Source organism: Protopterus annectens, chromosome 13.part0 (genome assembly GCF_019279795.1).
Source record: "Protopterus annectens isolate FY-2018-M chromosome 13.part0, PAN1.0, whole genome shotgun sequence".
NCBI lineage: Eukaryota > Metazoa > Chordata > Ceratodontiformes > Protopteridae > Protopterus > Protopterus annectens.
In genome coordinates, this window is record NC_056747.1 from 299,657,950 (window position 1) to 299,676,579 (window position 18,630).

The 18,630-nt window shown below is 37.2% G+C and overlaps 2 protein-coding genes across 2 annotated transcripts in view; both read left to right on the forward strand.

Moving 5' to 3' along the window:
• The window catches only part of LOC122788334 (duodenase-1-like), a 66,246-nt gene extending 54,895 nt beyond the window's left edge, over nucleotides 1-11,351 (forward strand). Inside the window, exons 4-5 of the mRNA XM_044055411.1 lie at nucleotides 7,345-7,596; nucleotides 10,853-11,351. Coding sequence (XP_043911346.1) covers nucleotides 7,345-7,596; nucleotides 10,853-11,017 — 417 coding nt within the window. The 3' untranslated portion in view covers nucleotides 11,018-11,351. The remainder of the gene's footprint in view (nucleotides 1-7,344; nucleotides 7,597-10,852) is intronic.
• Nucleotides 11,352-18,408: 7,057 nt separating this feature from the next.
• LOC122787268 (chymase-like) overlaps nucleotides 18,409-18,630 on the forward strand; it is a 240,637-nt gene continuing 240,415 nt past the window's right edge. Inside the window, exon 1 of the mRNA XM_044053888.1 lies at nucleotides 18,409-18,472. Within this exon, the coding sequence (XP_043909823.1) occupies nucleotides 18,415-18,472 (58 nt within the window). The 5' untranslated portion in view covers nucleotides 18,409-18,414. The remainder of the gene's footprint in view (nucleotides 18,473-18,630) is intronic.

Sequence of the window (18,630 nt, forward strand, 5' to 3'; positions counted from 1 at the left end):
GTGTATTTAGGTGAGGGGTTAGTTCATTTTGGAGCTCGTGTGTGACACAGACTGGGACACCATCCAGTCCCATTGAAGCTGTGTTTTTGGCTTTGGATAGGGCTGTTTTAACCTGTGTGTCAATGATTGTTGGGGCTCTACATTCTTCTGGTATGGTTATGGGCCCTTTAGGGGGTGAGAGGGGGGTGAAGTTTTCACTAAACCTGTCTGCCAGAATGCTGGCAATATCAGTCAGTTCAGTGTATTTTGTGCCATTCTGCACTAACTCAGAGCAGATCTGAGAGTTTCCACTTAGGTTATTGACATAGCCAAAGAACGCTTTGTGGTTGTCTTTGGAGTCATTAGCAATTTTTCTTTCGAAACTAGCCTTGGATGATTTAATGAGGGATCATAGTTTCTTGCTGATACTCATCACGGATGTCTTCCCTTCTTGGGATTTTACTCTTTTCTGTACTCGTTTCCTCCTTCTGTTGTATATCTTGTTTATGGCAGGGGTCCACCAGACTAGTTTCCTTTTCTTGGAGGAGTGAGTCTTGGTTTTGCTTGGGATAGCACGATCCATGCATTCTTGCAGGTGCTCATAGAGTGCCTTTGTAAGGGATTCAGCAGCTTGGACAGTGTTGTCCTTTAGCATGGGGGCTGTGAACCTTTCCACCTCGGTCTTAAGTAATGTGAAGTTTGCTTTTGAAAAGTTTTTCACGGTGGTTTCTTTGACTGGGGGTGGGGGCGGAATGTGGATATCCAGAGTGATTAGTCTGTGGTCTGATCTAACCAGTGAGGGGTTGACCTCTGGTGAGGAACACCGGTCGCCCATGTTGGTGATGACCAGGTCCAATATGTTGTCACCTCTGGTGGGGGTGTTGAACAGTTGATCCAGGGCATTCAAATTTATAAATTCTAGGAACCGTTGGGCAAGGGAGTTAGTACTTGAGTAGTTCTCCCAGTTAATATTTGGCTAATTGAAATCACCCAATATTAGGGTGTTTGGTAGTACCTTCATATTTTCCAGTGTCTCCAGAAATGTGGAATGGGGGTCCTGGGTTATGGTGGGTGATCTGTAGCAAGCTACAATTTGGATTGCAGTTTTGCCTGTTGTTAGTTGCACATGGATGATCTCTGATGCATTGTGCTGCACCACTAACCTGGAGGTGTGGGTATCCTTGATGAATATGGATACAACCCTTCTTTTGTGTTTTGGTCCGGGTTCTGTGGCCAAAATGTATGGTATGAGTTATAGCCTGGTAGTGCTTTGGTGCTCTCTGGAGCCTTAAACCAGGTTTCTGTTACTGCACAGATATCAATATTTTCCATACTGAGGAGTGCCTCGAGTGTGTGCATTTTGAGGTTTAGACTTCTGGCGTCGTGTAGCATTACCCTCAGTTTTTGGTTACTTGTGCTATTTACAGTGGTGGGTTTGTCCTTTGAGCCTTGCCTAAAAAAGGCACTATGGGGGTGGCAAAAGTCTTGGCCAGTATTCGAAAACCTAAGGGTGACAGGTGCAAGCCATGTCTTGCAAAGCAACGTGGCTTGTCGAGCATGTCATCCCATTTGTACTGTTCATATATTATATAACATTTGTAATACAGTACTGTTGCTTGTTTTCTTTTGACTTTAATCATGTTAAATTTACTGCATGTGCTCTTAAATTACCATGGAAATGTTAAATTGTTTGTATTATCTTAGCTTAAATTGTTTGTATTAATTTGGAGCTTTTCTCCCTGGGCCTCTGCTGAAAAAGGGCTTCAGCTCAGTCAGACATTCCCGGTCAAGAAATGTAAAATAAAATAAATAAAATACATAAAATATGATGGCAAGGAAGAGGCTGGCCATCCCACGTATCCAGGAGATAAGGTGGAAGGGCAATTTAGCAAACCCACTTAACTTGGGATCCAGAGTCTACTACTCAAGAATAAGACAGGCTAGAAATGGTTTTGGAATTGTGGTGAGGGACAGGCATCAAAAGGCAGTGGGAGGGATGTCATCAGAATTAATGAGAGACTCATGGCAATTAGACGGCTTTGTAATGATAGGGCAGAATGCATAATCTCAGCATATGCCTGACAGCAGGGTTGTGATAGTGAGGAGAAGAGTGCATTCAGACAGCAGTTGCAGGACCTAGTAGATAAAGCAGGACAACAAGAATTGGTGTTGATAATGGATGGCCTGAATGCACATATTAGAACAGACAGAATGGGATATAGTTTATAGTTTCATAGTTTAGTACTAGGCTATCTGCCCTGAGGCATATGCAAGCCTAGCCCTAGAGATGTGGCTTTTGCCACCCCATGTAGTGGTACTAAGGTGTATAGAATAAATTTAGAATACTGTGCCTTTGTCTAGTAGTGACACATTGAAGACCCCCTTACTTATTAAAATTAGTTTACTGTGCCTCTGTTAAGTAGCAATACAGGGGTGACCCCCGGGGTAAACCTACGATCTCCCATCCACTCGTCAAGATTTCTCTTGAAGAGAGTCAGTGAATGCCTGGGTCCACATGGGTGGGGCAACAGGAATAAACAAGGAGAGGCCATTCTAGACTTCTGTTTGGAAATGGCTTGATAGTAGCCAAAAGAAAAAATGCAAAACAAACACCAAATCAAATACAAAAGGCAGACACGTCGCAGGCTTGCAGTTCAAAAAAATAAAAACCTTTTAATAATGAAATTGGTACAACATAAAAAACAAGCATAACATAACATAAAACTTAAAAAAATGCCATTTTATCTCATAATACATGACATCATCATCAGATAAAATTAATGACCAAATCAAAACTTAAGTAACCTTTGTTAAAACATGTGGGCCAATCACAACCCCCAGAATCACCAAGCCTCCCAAAATGATGTTCAATCAAAGGTACAGGGAGAATAGCCAACCAAATAAAGGAAAAACATGGCATTGGACATACATAAACCAATCACAGGGACTCAAACCACCGCCATAAAAAATATTGCAGGACGGATGTAGAATGATGAAATAAACAACCATATTAAATATCCATAATAAATAAATATACTAAATGTATCAAATGTAAAAATATATATATAAAAAATATTATCTTTGCAATTATTTTAGTTTTATTAAAAAAGAGATAGAAATAAGGTCATTCAACCCAGGAAAATTGTCTGCGTTAGTTCATAATTGCCAAGAGAGTTTGCGTTTCTCCAGCAATAAAGTCCATGGGCCACCCATCTTGTCAAACACTATTTGTTCAAGAATACAAAATCTGAACTCATGTCCTAGATTTGACTGAAGACTTTCAAATAAGGCACTGTTCTCCTTTTTGCATTTGATGTCATATAAATGTTCATAAATTCTGTCCTTTAATTTTCACTCAGTTTTACCAATGTAGAAATTGGGACAGAATATACAACAAGCAGAATTCACAACTCCCTTAGACTGACAGTTAAATTGTCCATAAAGTATCATCTACAATCCATTCAAATGAAGTTATTCACAGACTAAAATAAACTTAAAATAATGAAGAAACCACACTTTCTCATGTCAGCACCTTCAAACCTGCCATAGTTCTTAGATTCAAGAATCAATGTAAAATTCCTTCTTCTTTTAAACATCAGAGAACATTTAGTATCAAGTCTTTCTCTGAACTCACCCTCATTAGTCAAGACAATTTTCCTGGTTGAATGGCATTATTTCTGTCTGGATCATTTGGATGTTTAGGCAGGCAATCCAGAATGATCATTGACCACTTTATTATTGAAAATAGACAAACTGAACAGTTAACAAATGCATTACATCTAAGAAACATTAAAAGTATTTTTTACAATAACCAGAACAAACTGAAGCATGCTACTTCTGTGACAAGAGGAATCATTTTTTTAATGAGCTGTCTAAAATGGAGACGTTGCCATGATGAACAGACAAGAAATAAAAACAATATTTGCTAAAGTGTGTTATAAATTTAGAAAATAATATAGTTTTAGTTGGACTGCTTAATTACACTGAGTCAAACGTCTGTTGAAAATGTTTTAAAAATGCCAGTAGTATGTTTAATCTTACATGGACAAGCTATAGTAGTATATGAAGCAGGAAATGAATTCAAAGTGTCTCATAGTCCCAAGAAAACTATTAAACAAATCGGTGCAGATTATGATGAGAGCTGTACAACCACTTTTAAGGGTTGCCACAGGAACACAATAGCAAAAAGGTACTTTATTCAGGAAATTAAGATTTGTGTGTGTGTCTATAGCACAAAAGAATAGAAAGTGAAAACAAAAAAGAACACTGAGGAAAATTTTTTTCAAAAATAAAATATATGTTAGTCTACCAGTAAATATGAATGGTACAGATTAAATATAATGTGATCTTTAATGTTAGAATGGGTTTTAAGACAGGATGTTGAATTAATCTGTTTACAGGATTTTAGATTAATAAATTGTTTTGAGAAGACAAGATCAGAAATGTTATGGTTGGGGAAGATCTTTTCTAATAGGTAAATTTAGCAGTCTGGCTTTCATTATACGATCACAGAATAATATACTCGGTTTAGATAATGTGTGATATATGGCTAAAGGATACCCATGTTCACTGATGCAATATATGTGAACTAGAAAAAATAGAAAATAATACAATTTATTTAAGAGAATTAAATCATAACTAATGGTTTATATTGTAGTATATTACTTAGGAGACTTTAATTTGACAAATACAGAATAAAAGGAGAAAAGACGAACAGGGCACACAAATGTGTAAAATATTTTAGGGGATGCATATCTGCTTAATGGGGATGGAATGTGTACCTAAAGGAAATGACATATCAGGCAATAACAGGTTATTTATTTATTTGTACACATGTTGATTAATTTAAAAAATTAATTAAAAAAATCGGTTATTAAATTATTTTCAGATCGTACAGAATTACTACTAATTTGTTGAAAATAAAAGCTAGATTGGTGCTACCAATATATTCAGCAAAAATTTAAATCTATCTACAACGAGAAATCTATCATTTAAAATTGCTACGGATCTTTAATGGGTAGACCATAAGGCTTATGCTCTTAAAGGTGGGAAGAATTTACACATAAATAAACACTCCATGTGTAGTACAAGGAAAGAAAATAGGAATACAAGGACAAGATGTGTAGTCAGAGCTCTGTAAACAGAAATGTAACAGAAAACTAGAATGACTAACAAACCAAAAATATTTAGTAAAATGTGAAAAGGAAAAATTTTGCTTCTTTTACATACTAAAGTAAAGCAGAAGAAAGCTTTTTAAAAATATAAAACACGAAAAGAGATTGTTGTTTTAAACAAAGAGAAAATTATGAACATAACTAAAATGTATGAAAAATATGTGGAGGAAAGACTGAATTAAGTGATCATAAGTGCATGCAGAGACATGATAGACATATACAGAATAAATGTATTTATTTATTTATTTTACATTTGTTGACCGGGTTAGTCTGACTGAGCTTTTGGCTCATTTTCAGCAGAGAACTGGGTAGAAAAGCTCCTCAGGAAAAAACAATTTTATATTTTAAATTTAGAAACAAAGTATTAACAATCAGCTTTAGGCTCTTTTCAGCAGAGACCAGGGAGAAAAGCTCCTCAGGGAATACAATTTTAAAAACAAAGTTTTAACAATCAGCAGAAGGATATGAGACTTGTTACAATATCATTTTAACTGCTTTGTACAAAATAAATTAATAGTCAGGAAAGGATTTTGAAACCAGTTACATATCTCTTTAAGTGGGTAGTACCTAGTAGTTTTGGAATTTAGAAAAAGAGTATTCAAATAGCTAGTTGAAGATATATGGGAAAATAGAGTGGAGGTCACCTTTTAGACAGACTAGATAAAATAGGTTGTTTTGGAGCAGAACAAGTCAAGGTTGGTTAGAGAGGGAGGAAGGAAAGTGGTGGAAGAGGTAGGAGCACAGGGTTAGAGATACATTTAGTGTGAGGTGGTGAAAGGATAGTAGCTTCAGGGTGGATGGCTACAGTGGCAAGACCATTTTTTGAGGTATTTTCTTATGGCTAATTTGAAACTTTTGCTATGGTGAAGGGACTATATTTCCAAGGGGAGCTGGTTCCAGGATGTAGCTGGGTTATAGTTAATCCTTAGTGTTTTGCAAAAAGAGTAAAGTATAAGAAGCCCTATGTTAAATCTAATCCTGGATAGGAAACCAGTCCATCTTAGGAAGCATATACATACTTACTCACATGCTACATAAACATTTACAAATAGTTTAGTGGATGGTCAGCTTACCTACATCATGATTTTGGATGTATGGAACAAAACTGGAATGCCTGACAAACACCCATGCAGACAAGAGTAGGAGATGCATACTTTGCACGCATTTAGGAGCTGATATCTTTATTGAAATGGTTATAAATGTACTGCCTTTATTTGCCATTATGGATTATCTTTAAGACCTAGGTGAAATCTCACACACACTGACAAGCTACTCTTACAGATAATATATAGTAGCTAGATAAATCTGTGGTTTAGGAACAATACCTTTCATAACTTTATCCATCAGTAAAATAAAGATACCTTTGAAGACTTTGGACATTCTTTGAGGTTTAAGTTATTTTATGCTTCTTACTGACATAATCATTCTGAACATGTCAAATGGAATTTCATTTTAATGGTATTTTCTCTCTTCATATTCAAAAACTGAGTCAATATTTTGATTGTAATGTTTGTTTTTCACATTATTTGCCAGTTGGAATTATTTTCAAGTCCTTAATGAAATCTTACCTATACTAGTAAACTAATCTTACAGATAATATGTAATAACTTCAAAGGAATTTGGGAGACCTTCTTGTACATTTTTCTGTCACCAAATGAATGTCACATATTCATTTTTGCTGATTCAAATGGCCTACCACAGATTTAAAGCTAATTAATGCCATCAGCAACTGAACTGTTAAAATATACGAGTAACACTTAACCTTCAAATTTTAAAATGTTTGCAGTATATTGTTAAAATTATTTTTAAACTAGCTACACTAATTTAGCCATTAGTTCATAAGTTCATAGGTAAATACTAGGCTAACTGCCCTGAAGGGTCATTTTAAGTCTAGGCAATAACTCAAAGTTGGAATCAAATCCTGTACCTAGGGTACTATGTCTATGAGGTGAAGATTTTAACCATTATGCCAACCCCTCCCCCCACTGGCCTGTTTTACATTTTATAAAAGTGAAAAGAAATCAGAATAGAAAAGACGATCCTTCTAGAAACCTTGTTAACAGTGTTGCTACCTAAATGTTCTGGCTTGCCTGTATTGGAATGTTGCATCATTTTTGATAAGAATGGATTCTACAGTGCTTTGGTTTATGACCTGCATGTCTCATGTCTTAATTTATGTTTAACATTACAGCTGGCTCGAGCTCCCCGGCTGACTAAACAAGTGCAGATAATTGCATTGCCAAAGAAGGATCATAACATCAGTGTTAATACCATTTGTGATGTTGCTGGATGGGGAAAAACAGAGCAAGGATGCCTATCCAAATTCTTGATGGAAGTGTCTGTTCCTATTATTAGCCAGAAATCCTGCAGCAAGTTTTTCCCTACACTGGATAAAACTATGATGTGTGCCAATAAGCCTCCATCAAGGAAGGATTCAAGTCAGGTATTGAAGTAATTTAATTTTATAATAACGTGAGAAGAGCTCTCAGGATATTTTTAGAACTAAAGCCAGAAGTGGGTTAAATGCAGTCAATGTTCCCAATGTACTTTCTAGTAGATAAACAGTTTCCATGTGAGGTTCAGATTTCCAAAGAGGAGCTACTCAAAGTTCTAGCACAAAACAGCTTTGGATGCATGTTTACTTTCCAGTTAGGATCATAAGTAGTTTTGAATAACCACGAACTGAGAGACATGTGAGGAAACAAGTCACATATATACTGTAAATAATTTTATCACAGCATATAAGAATACATATAATTTAATATCTAATTTAACACTACCATGGCTTTTTTATGGCTTCAGTCTCAGTTTCCGATCTCTATCTCTATAAGCTGATCATTAATAATGCTCAACAAGGCAAAGAATTCCCCATTTTGCTTATTTCAGACAAGCTACACCTTCTGTGAAAATCCTCATCAGTATCCCACTCATTTTTGACACGTGGGGAGAGAAGAAGATGACATAAAATGCCGATTTGACTCATTGCTTCATGCAAGACACGTTTCATCATAGCCCTGCTGGGGAAGAATAAATCGTTACACAAAAAGTGCAGTCATAGTTTCCCATCTGTACCAGTAGCATAAATTCTACCAGACTTTTTGCTTTTAGAATCATAATGTATTTAACTTTATTTCTTATGTTTTGTATAGATACTATCAGTTTATATTTTATGACTTTCAATATGAAAACCTTATAGCATAACAGTGCCAATGAAGAGGCCAGACCTCAGTGATTGCATCCTTTCATTGCATTTTATAGATAAATGAAAATATGGCAGTTTAGTCAACAACTTTCACTTCCATCCTGAAACTTTCACTTGTCCAGGAAATACAAGTTATACTATTTGTCAGGCAGCTTGACTTCTTTTTGCTTCTCAGTTGCCAGTCCATTTCAGTAGTACTAAATTAATCTCAGTTTTATTTTTTTTTACTTCTCATGAAATCACTGATGTAGGCTAGAGACCTCCACAACTAAGAGCAGGATGAAGATAATACCTATTCTGTGACACTCAGTTACTGAACTGTAATGATGTAGAAGTTGGGAAATAATGTAATAAATCATTCATAGAGAAGCAAAACGTTGATTTCATAAAGGGGCACAATTTTATTCATTTACTTAGGTTTTGTTTGCCATCTTGATTCACTAGATATTTAGGTCGTTTTTTAATAGGGGTGACTAAAGGTACCGTATATAAGCATTCTAGCCTGGATAATGATTTTATGATAATATCCAGCACATAGTGAATTCATTAGGAGTATTCAGCAGTGCTTATACCCAACAAGGAAAGTGACAAGAGGGCAGAATCACAAGCATGCCATGTGGGTCTTGAGGGTGCTTGCAGGATTGCGTTTTGAAGTACATATTTAAGTAAAGCATTCTGAGGTGCCTACTGTAAGTACTATGTGAATGTATATTCTAGATGTTGAAATTCACTTGTTATCTAACCCTAAGCATATAGCTGCATACTGGGATGTAATTACTTCAGGTAAATTAGCCAACTTTCAAATGCGAAAATGATATGCACCACAAACATTGTTTCATGAATTTTCTTGAACAGTTACTGCACAAGTGGTAATGCTCAGTAATCTTGCCACCTGATTCTGTGCAGCACACATAAGTTGAGCCACTTCAGTAATATTGGTTATCTGTACCCTGACCACATGTTAATAATGATCAGTAAATATTATCTCCTGGCATAAATAGGTTATAGCTTACTTTCTATTAATTAATCAGGTAAAAAAGCCAATGTTTTATCCATGGTATGGAGCACATTCCAACATATCTACAACAACTGTGAAATGGTCTAAATAGGAGAAAAAGGGTCTCTGTACAGTTTTCTATCTGTGGATGTGGTCTGCATTCCATCTGACTACAGCCAATCCACTATAAGTGTGTTTTCTGAAGGACAGATTTACTTATGCAGTCATCCTACATGGACTTTATAACTGGGGTGGAATGCAGAGATAGATGAAAGCCTTCAGTCTGCAGTATATTACTGACCAGACAGGCAAGTAGAAGGCATGAAACCTGCTGATATTGTAGCTTCTATTTTTCTATTTTGTGAAAATCCTTAGGTAACTATAGGTTGGAAGATATTTCTATGATACACTGCATTACTTTTTTTTTATAAGGTAGTCAAGGTAACCTGTTTTCTAGAGTAACTTTAAAGTACAGAAGAAGTTAAGATAACTTACAATGACACAGTATTCAAACTTAAGTTGGAATTTGACACATATCTGTTTGTTATAAGTATCAAACTCAATGAGTTTGCAACTCTGACACATAAAATTGGCAGATATTTTCCAGAAGTCTCACTGCTTGTCAGGTGTATATTAAAAGTGAAATGCATTGGTGAAATTAATTCAGCCATGACAACATCTGAGAGTTCCGGAAATACAACGAGGCATACCATGGATGTGTAAGACAACGTTCTAATGTATGGTTATAAGTGGGTAAAAAACACATCTTTGCTGGTCTGATACATCCCAACGCCCTTCATTGGGTAACAGATGAGAAAAACAAAATGAGAAATGACTCAATGACATTTGAAAGTGGGAATATAATAAAACAAAAGTTTGCCCTTTTTATCACAATGACACAATTCTAAAATTCTCTATAATAATTAAGCAATGACGAGGGCAAAGCTTCAAATATGAATATTCAAGGGCTTCTTCCACCTCTGCAAATTCATCATTTGGGGTTTGTCCTTTTGTGGGTCATCCTTTCCTGATTCAATCTTCTCATGTGCAATCCCTTCCAGCCATGCATTGGAAATGGGACATACTCATGCATTCTTTACTGCGTACCAGCAGGCTGCACTGTTATTAAAGGTGGAGTAAAAATGTGCTTTAAGAAAGATGCTAATTACAGACTTGAACTTTATATTACAGAACAAAATGTCTGCCATCACAGTCTTATGTCAGATGATGTACACCAGTACTCTTAAAAGAAGAAATGAAAAGTTGTGCCATAGACATGTGAGGTTTTACTGTATATGAAACATGAGGCATGTCTTTGATTATGCCCATATGAAGGAAGGAACATTTTCATAAAAAACAGTTTCTGTCATATTTCAGTTTTATAAAAAAAAACGAGAAATTGATTGTTTTACTTGGTTTGTGATGTCAGCTGCTTACACTACACTTATTTTTGAAACATGCAAAAATAATTTTTTTAATATATACTTTTTCCTCATATAGGGAGATTCTGGTGGCCCTTTGGTATGCAATGGTGTGGCAGAAGGCATAGTTTCTTTTGGAACACACAAACCACCTGGAGTTTATGCACAGATCTCCAGATTTCTACCTTGGATTTCCAGAATTATGAAGAAAGCTGAAGCTTATGAAATGAGTCAGAAAATTTAAAAGTGAATTTACCTAACTTTAATATTTTATGACTCAGGTTAGACTGAATACATTCCATGCTGAGATATAGGTTGCAGTTGGCTTTTTCTTTGGATGGAAATATATATTTTATAATGATAGTTTCATCTAACAATAATTAGCTTTCCTAAATTTGATTCTGAGATATGTATTTCTTCTTCTTTAGCTGTGAACTCTCAAACTGGTTTTTAGTCATAACCATGCATTGTGATTTGTATTTCTTTTAATGCTGAGTTTATTGTGTGTGCTTTTTTCTATCAAACATCATTTGTTAATTTCACAAGAAAAGGAAAATATTAAAAACTAGTAAATGCAATTTTGTGGACTAATGCATATTTGTTGTAGATAACTTATCATCTGTCGTGACTTACTGGACAACTTAAAGCCGTACAACTCTTGTGCACCACATTTTTTATTCTGAAAGAGAAACATTGCTTTGTAGTTTCTGAACTGCTATGTAATTTGTCTTTGTCCAAAGTCATGGTTGAAAAAGGTGGTCTGGATCAGTGCAGTTGCCTCATTAACAACATAGCAAATTCATCAATAATTAAATGAATGTCATGGTGTTCTGTGATGCATTTTATGTCTTATTTTTAAAAGGTAATGACTTGCAGTGTGGCTTTTAGCAGGTATCTCTTAGTATTGTTAAGCTCTAGTCATATACTAGAGCATTAACAGCAATCAGCAGTCCCCACAAAAGAGTCCTGGGAAGCTTTTAAACACTTCATTTGGACTTTTTTCTAAAGTCCGACTGAAGTGTTTAACAGTCTGAATTATGTGTTTAACTCTTCTGTGGTGGTTGCTCTCCATGTGCAGGGGTAAGTGTGTTATAGCACTACTGCATTTTTCTCCCTAACTTTTGAACATATGGCTGTTGGATCACATACTATGCAGGTGAAAATTTTGCTTCATTTGTATGTTTCTATGAAATTTCTATGCAGTCATTCCAAACATAACTCATATTTACACTATATGTATCTTGTGTCACAGATATACTTCTGTTATGGTAATAGAAAACTAAGTACCCCTTTTGCCTTCTGCCTCCACAACCTTCAGCAGCTTCTAGTGCCCCTGTTTAACATTAATTGTGTACATTTGTGATACAGGTCCACTTTTATGCTTTTCAAAAGATTAAAGTGTGAGTCACAAAAATAAAGTCTGTCTCTCCAGTCTAAATCCATGCTGCAAAATTACTTTTATTCTTTAAGCAGGTCGTCATCTTCTTGAGCTAGGCTGCCTATTTAGTACCCATCTATGTATATCCAGAGAGGGAGAGTGGAGAGAATGAGAAAGAGAAAGACACGGAGATTGCACTACGTTCCCTTGATGTGATTATCAAGCATCGCTGACCTATTTGCCCTTCCTATCCAGCTTTGCCCCAAACACACTCCCCAATAAGTCATTTATGCTTTCCTATACCTTACACTAATGACGTCAGTGCTGGTCGCAGAACAAGTCTCAAAAAGTGCTGTTGGAGGAAACTACTTAAATGTGTAAAAAAATGTAACTGAACAAGTAAAGCAGTGAGTGAAGTAGTGACTTGCTTTATTTGTTCAACTAATTGTTTTTATATGTTTAAGCTCCTTGGTTGCATCACTGCATCAGTCAAGATAAACTGCAATCTATGTGGTCTCTCAGTCAGATGTACCCCAACACTGGAAATGCAGTAAAACCAGTCCACCTGTACAGTTGTACTCTCAGCAAGGTGTAGACAGCAATCCTTTTGTCACTTAAGATGTGATTGAGCTGATGGCTTAATTATAAATGTCATCTCTTCCCCATCCTTCCTTCTTTTCACTGAAAAAAGTTCAGGGTATATACGTTTCAACTCATATGACATTGTCTTCATGTCTGTACAATTCTTGGTTGTCTTACACAGTACTGTTTCCAGCAGTGTGACCTTTATATCCCTGAAAGTCCCACAACACTATAACAGCACTGAGGCTTACAGTCACTTGCTTGAGTCACCCAAGCTCATGTCGCAATTCCTTGAGCTTGTAGAATTTCAACTGTATATGGTTGTTTCATGTTTTAGCAAGATTATATTGTACTGTGTCATTGCTTTCTAGGAATTTGATTTTGCAACCTGCAAAATAAAGAGTGAAATAGATTTCCCATCTTGCAGAATCCAAAATAAAGATCAAATTAGGTTTCACACTTCCTGTCAGGGCCAGTCTTAGGCTAATTGGATCTTTTGACCCAATAGGGCCCAGCTCCATTAGCGAGCCCTGTACTGGGTAATGACAGGGTGATAATGTGTCCCATTGATCTGGATGAGAGACACTACAGCAAAGTGCAAGACATTTTCCTCCTGGCAATCTTGCTTCTGTAGTGCTTGCACATCTTTGTTAGTGGAGACAACATTGTCTTTCAGGCACCGCTTCAGTGGCTAGTCCAGTATAATTAGTAACTGCAGTCTCACAACTTTTGTATTTCTCAGTGCATTCGCTGCTCATCCTCCCATAGTGGACAGCTGCTGTTGCTCAGGCTCAACAGAGTTTTCAGTTGACAACTGGTCTGATTAACCATTTGATTTTGAGTACCAGTCCAGTTATTGTCCTAGAACATAATAAGATCAGGCTTAATTTGAAAACTGATAGAGAGGTACTGTGGTTTCTTTAGCTTCTCCTTCTGATGTGGCATTTATGATAACTATGGAATAGTCAGTCTCACACAGCAGGAAAACAAACACTAGCAAATATAAACAAAAACTAATAATAACAGATACTATGATGGGAGTTGACTTCTGATCACAAAATCAGAAATGCTTGCTACAGTCAGAAATGGAAGGAAAATAATCCCAGCGCAGTAAAGCATGAGGTGTGTTAGTGCTGAATAGTTGTTGGCAGAGTGGACTGAAAAATAACTCACTTGGCTGAACATGAAAACTGTAGCAGAAACAGTCTGACACATAAAAGGAATTGGAGGGGCATCTCAGGTTAAAGGGCACATACAAAATAGGGGGCAGAAACCTAAAGCTATAAAATGGCTTCACTGGATCCGGGAAGCATTTTAGGAGAATGTATAAGTAGCTGAACAAACCATATGGGTTGTGTATGCTCTCCCTACAACTATGTGCGTTTCCTTTAGTCATTCTAATTCCCTCCCATTTGCCAAAACATGATTCTCTGTGACTGCTCTAAATGAATTCTACATAATAGGCCTTACTATTGCCCTTGTGACCTGTGTTATGGCAGGAAATGATCAGCATATATTAGTAAATGTATCTAGCTTAACAAGTGATTACATAAATTAAAATAAACTTTCAGCAATAGTTAGAATAGTGTGGGAACAATGCCATTTCTAAGCAAAACGCTGAGATAATATGGAAGTTCAACAGGTCTGTGTGGTTTTGTTAAAACACATTGACTGTAACAAGGCATGAGAATGGCATAAATATCAAGATAAGCATTACAGCATATATTTATATAGATATATATATATATATATATATATATATATATATATATATATAGATAGAGAGAGAGAGAGAGGGAGAGAGAAGAATATCATGATGACACCCTAGATGGAATATTGTGCAGCCGCTATGTCTCTTGAATTTATCCAAGCTCAGATCACTAAGGCTTGGAAATTAAACCTTATAGGTGATGTGCTCAAAGACAGAAAACTCAGAATGCACATACTCAAGTTTGTCATAATGTAAGTGGAGATGAAAGGATAAATGTGACAAAATACGGCAAACGTAAGCATTTTATGGTGGGGGGGGGGCCCATGCACCTCCACATGTCTTTCCAATATTGGTCTCACTCCAAGGTTGCTGCTTCTTTGAGAAAATGTGAAGACTAACAGCAGGGTTGGCCTTAGCAATTATAAGACCCAATTTGAACCATATTTGTGGGACCGCTCAGCTAACCCCCCTGTCCACCTACCACCCCAACCTTCTCTCCATGCTGGTTTCATGAACTTAAGGCTATTTCTGATTAAGTATCAGGAATATATGCTATTACTGAATATTAAAAATAAAACAATATCTTTACTTATTGACATATTTTGTTGTGAGACATGTTAAAATGGAAGTAAACTATTGAACTCCTGGATTACCCCAGTTCCAAGATAACCTGTAGTTCTTCTCTCACAGTCTGCTTAACCCTGTAGTTCCTCCCTGTGATTTATGTTTTATTTCTTTTCTGTGTTTTCCCCCTTTGCCTGCCAGCCATCAAGTAATCCCCAATGGGATTTGAGTCCATTCATTACGTGGGAGTTGGGAGCATTCCACCAGATCTATAGGGTGAGAGTTCTCTGGGGAGTGACATCAACTAAGCAACCACTGGGGATATAGTGCTAAGGTTGGCAAGCTGGCAATGATAGCATTTCTTATTTATTTATTAACCTAACCTCACGTCTTGATGGTGACATGGGCTCCCACATCACTGCAAACATAATACATGCTCCATTATTATGTGTGCCATACTTTTCCCCATGTTCTTGACAAGACTGCTATCTCCAGCTCGGTGGTCATGCAAGCAGTCCATCCACCACTCAAGACCTACCTCCAAATACCTGCTGAGGCTAAGTCATCTAATAAAGTGCTAGGCGTAAACATACTGAGGCTCATAGTGTCTCTCCCCAGGAAGAGTGTTCCATCCTCCCTTGCCTGCACCATCAAGTGTCTGAATCACTATGTGAAGGGAGGTGAGTGTTGGGACATTAGGGTGGGGGAGGGGGAGTTGGGGGAAGGAGTGCTATTAGTATTGCTAGTGTTAGGAAAGGTGGCAGTGATATCGGCTATGCAGTTTATGAAGAAGGAGTTAAATAGGGATGCTATTTCTAGGGGAGACTTGTCCGGCTATGGGCATGGATTTTTCCTGGTACCTGGATAAGGAGGGAGGAAATGGAATTCCAGAAATTTATGGGGTTTAGATTGTGGCTGGATTGTGGCTGGATTGAAGTTTTGTGTAGTATATTTGTTTATCCTTGTGGACTAGTTTCTTTACTTGGTTGCGGAGTTGTTTAAAGATCAAGAGGGAGTCTTGATTTTTGTTTTTTTCTGTGGGACTTCAGGGTTTCATCTCTAAGATGCATGAGATCCTTAGTGGGTTTGGTCAGACAAGGGCCAGGGCTGCTCTTTATTCTCTTTATACAAATTGGTGCTTGTTGGTTTAGTGTATTGATGAAGGAAATAATCAACGGCATTGTCTAGTGGGAGTGTTTTTAGTATGTTCCAGTTTATAGTTTGGAGGGTTTCGGAGAAGAGTAGTGGGTTGAAGTTTGTTAGGTTGCGAGATTCCTTATAGTGGTGTAGGAGTTTTAGGGATCTTGAAGACTGGCAGATATATGCGGGGAGGTGGTAGCTTAGGACATCAGGTAGAGTGCCTGCATCTGATGTTTTGTTGGGGTGAGATCTAGTCTCAAGTCTCGACAGCAGAAAAATAATGAGTAAGTAATGACTTACTTTTCTGTATCAGTAGAATACTGTGCACTATTCAGAGTTCTCCAGACGGAAATCTTCTAAGTGGTGGTGGAAGTCTGAGGTGTGGTGTTTTGGAGCGATTTGGGGCAGAGTTAACCTACAAATGTTTTAGCTGGTTGTTGCAGCGTGAAGGTCTGAGATGCGTGTGTGAGAAGGCAAGCCCGAGGCAGAGGAAATGAATATACTGGGAGGTTGGGGGGGGGGGGGCGCTAGCTTTGTCCCAGTGATGCAAGGAGCAGGAAAAGACAGAGCAGGCTAAATTAGATTATTTTGCAAATTAATTCTGCAATGAGAAAAATTACACATACATTATTATAAAGCAGGCTGTAGTAAGTTGCTGGTGACAGGGTAGGGTCCGTTTGCTTGTGAATGTCAGAATAGGGTGGTCGCAAATCTAGAATACAAAAACAACAATAAGAGCAATGGTGAGAAACAGGGCAAGGAACTGGAGTAGAATTCGGTCACATATAGCTAGGAGGAGAGAGGATGGTTGCAGAGTTATCTAAGAGGAGTAAGTCGGGTAGGGGAGTTAGTAGTGGGGGGATTAGCAAGGGGAAAGAAATGAGCGAGAAGGACAGTGAGGTGATATAGAGACAGAGGTGAAAGTGAGCAAGGAGCCAAGAGCAGTTGGCTGATTGGCAGGAATACAAAGGGAAAGTAGGAACAGAGAGCAGGATACGCTAACTAGCAACTTAATATGATGCAATTCAATTACAAAGCATGTTACAACAGATAACCATCGTTTAGCATGTCTTTGTGGGTTTTCTTCTAATTAAGCTAAGTGGCTGTTCTAAACTGTCCCTAGAGTTTTAATTGTAGAGCTTTTCTTCCCTGGTTTTCTTTGTTAAGTGGCCTTTGATTCGTTGAGAATTATTTGGTCGATAAAATGAAATAAAGAAGTAATAACAAAAGTACAAAAAACATTATAACCACTCTTGCTCCTTCATGTTTGATTTTAATTTTGAATAACAATGTCTGCCAGAAGACCTGTGAGCAATACTCTCCAGACATTAAATAAGTCCTAAAAGCAAAAATAGTTACGGAGGGTCTAAGAAGAAAATTATTATTGTGACATTTTATTAACATAGGGGTTTCCTGTTCCAAGCTGCAGATAAATTAAATATGGGAAGATGTAGGAAACGCAACAAAAACACTGCATTAGCTGCATAGCAACTACCCTGACTACAAACATGTGCTCCACATATGCATGACAATAACGTAGCTCTGCATTTAGCAAAACAAAGTAATTCAGGCAACATTATTTCCATACTAGAGAGCAAAAAAAGAGTAATTGTTTTCAGGTTATAAACCAGGTACATGTGTATCAGAACTGGACTCGCTTGGCTGTAAATCCTACAAAGAGTAATGTTGTTTAAGTCATGATTTTACTTTCTGTTTGATTTTGCTGTGTTAGATTCATACTTCTTGTACAAAAAGGTAAGTCTCATATTCTTCACACACACACACACACACACACACACACACACACACACACACACACACACACACACACACACACACACACTTTTTTGTTCTTCATATTGTGCCCTTAGCTGACTATCGGCAGCTCAGCTCTTGCCCCATTATTCCCCACCTGGACCCCCAGTGGAGGTTCTCGCTCCCCATTTGTAAAACAAATACACTGGTTGGTTGTTTTGTTTGATTTCCATGGCCTTATGTATCACACACAGCAAAACAGGGATGAAACTATACTTTTTACAAAGTTCTAACATCCTTAGCTTTAAAACTATGTACAATGGGGAAAGAAGGTAGACATTTCCAGGCTTCTGCTGAGAAAGGAAGTTGCAAAAGTTTGATGACCAGTAAGCACTCCAAGACTGAAGTCAGATGCTTGTGTTGTACTAAAAATGAAAGAGGAAGTGACTTTAAAGGTTATATAATACACGAGTGAGGTCTCTCTGGTATGCTGTTCTTTGGAAGGTTCACTATGATGCAAGGGCTCCCACTCATCATTTTGTCCATTTGGCTGTACCAAGCCAGAGCTGGTAAGTGTTATGCTCAGCTTTACATTAAGTGATTTTATCTAGGGGACTTTTGCATGTCTCTTCTAATATATGTAACTACTGGCAGATCTACTTGTGTAATGATATAATAGAGTTCAGTTTTTGAAAGTGAGGATGTAGTGCTGTTCACCTTACGAAAA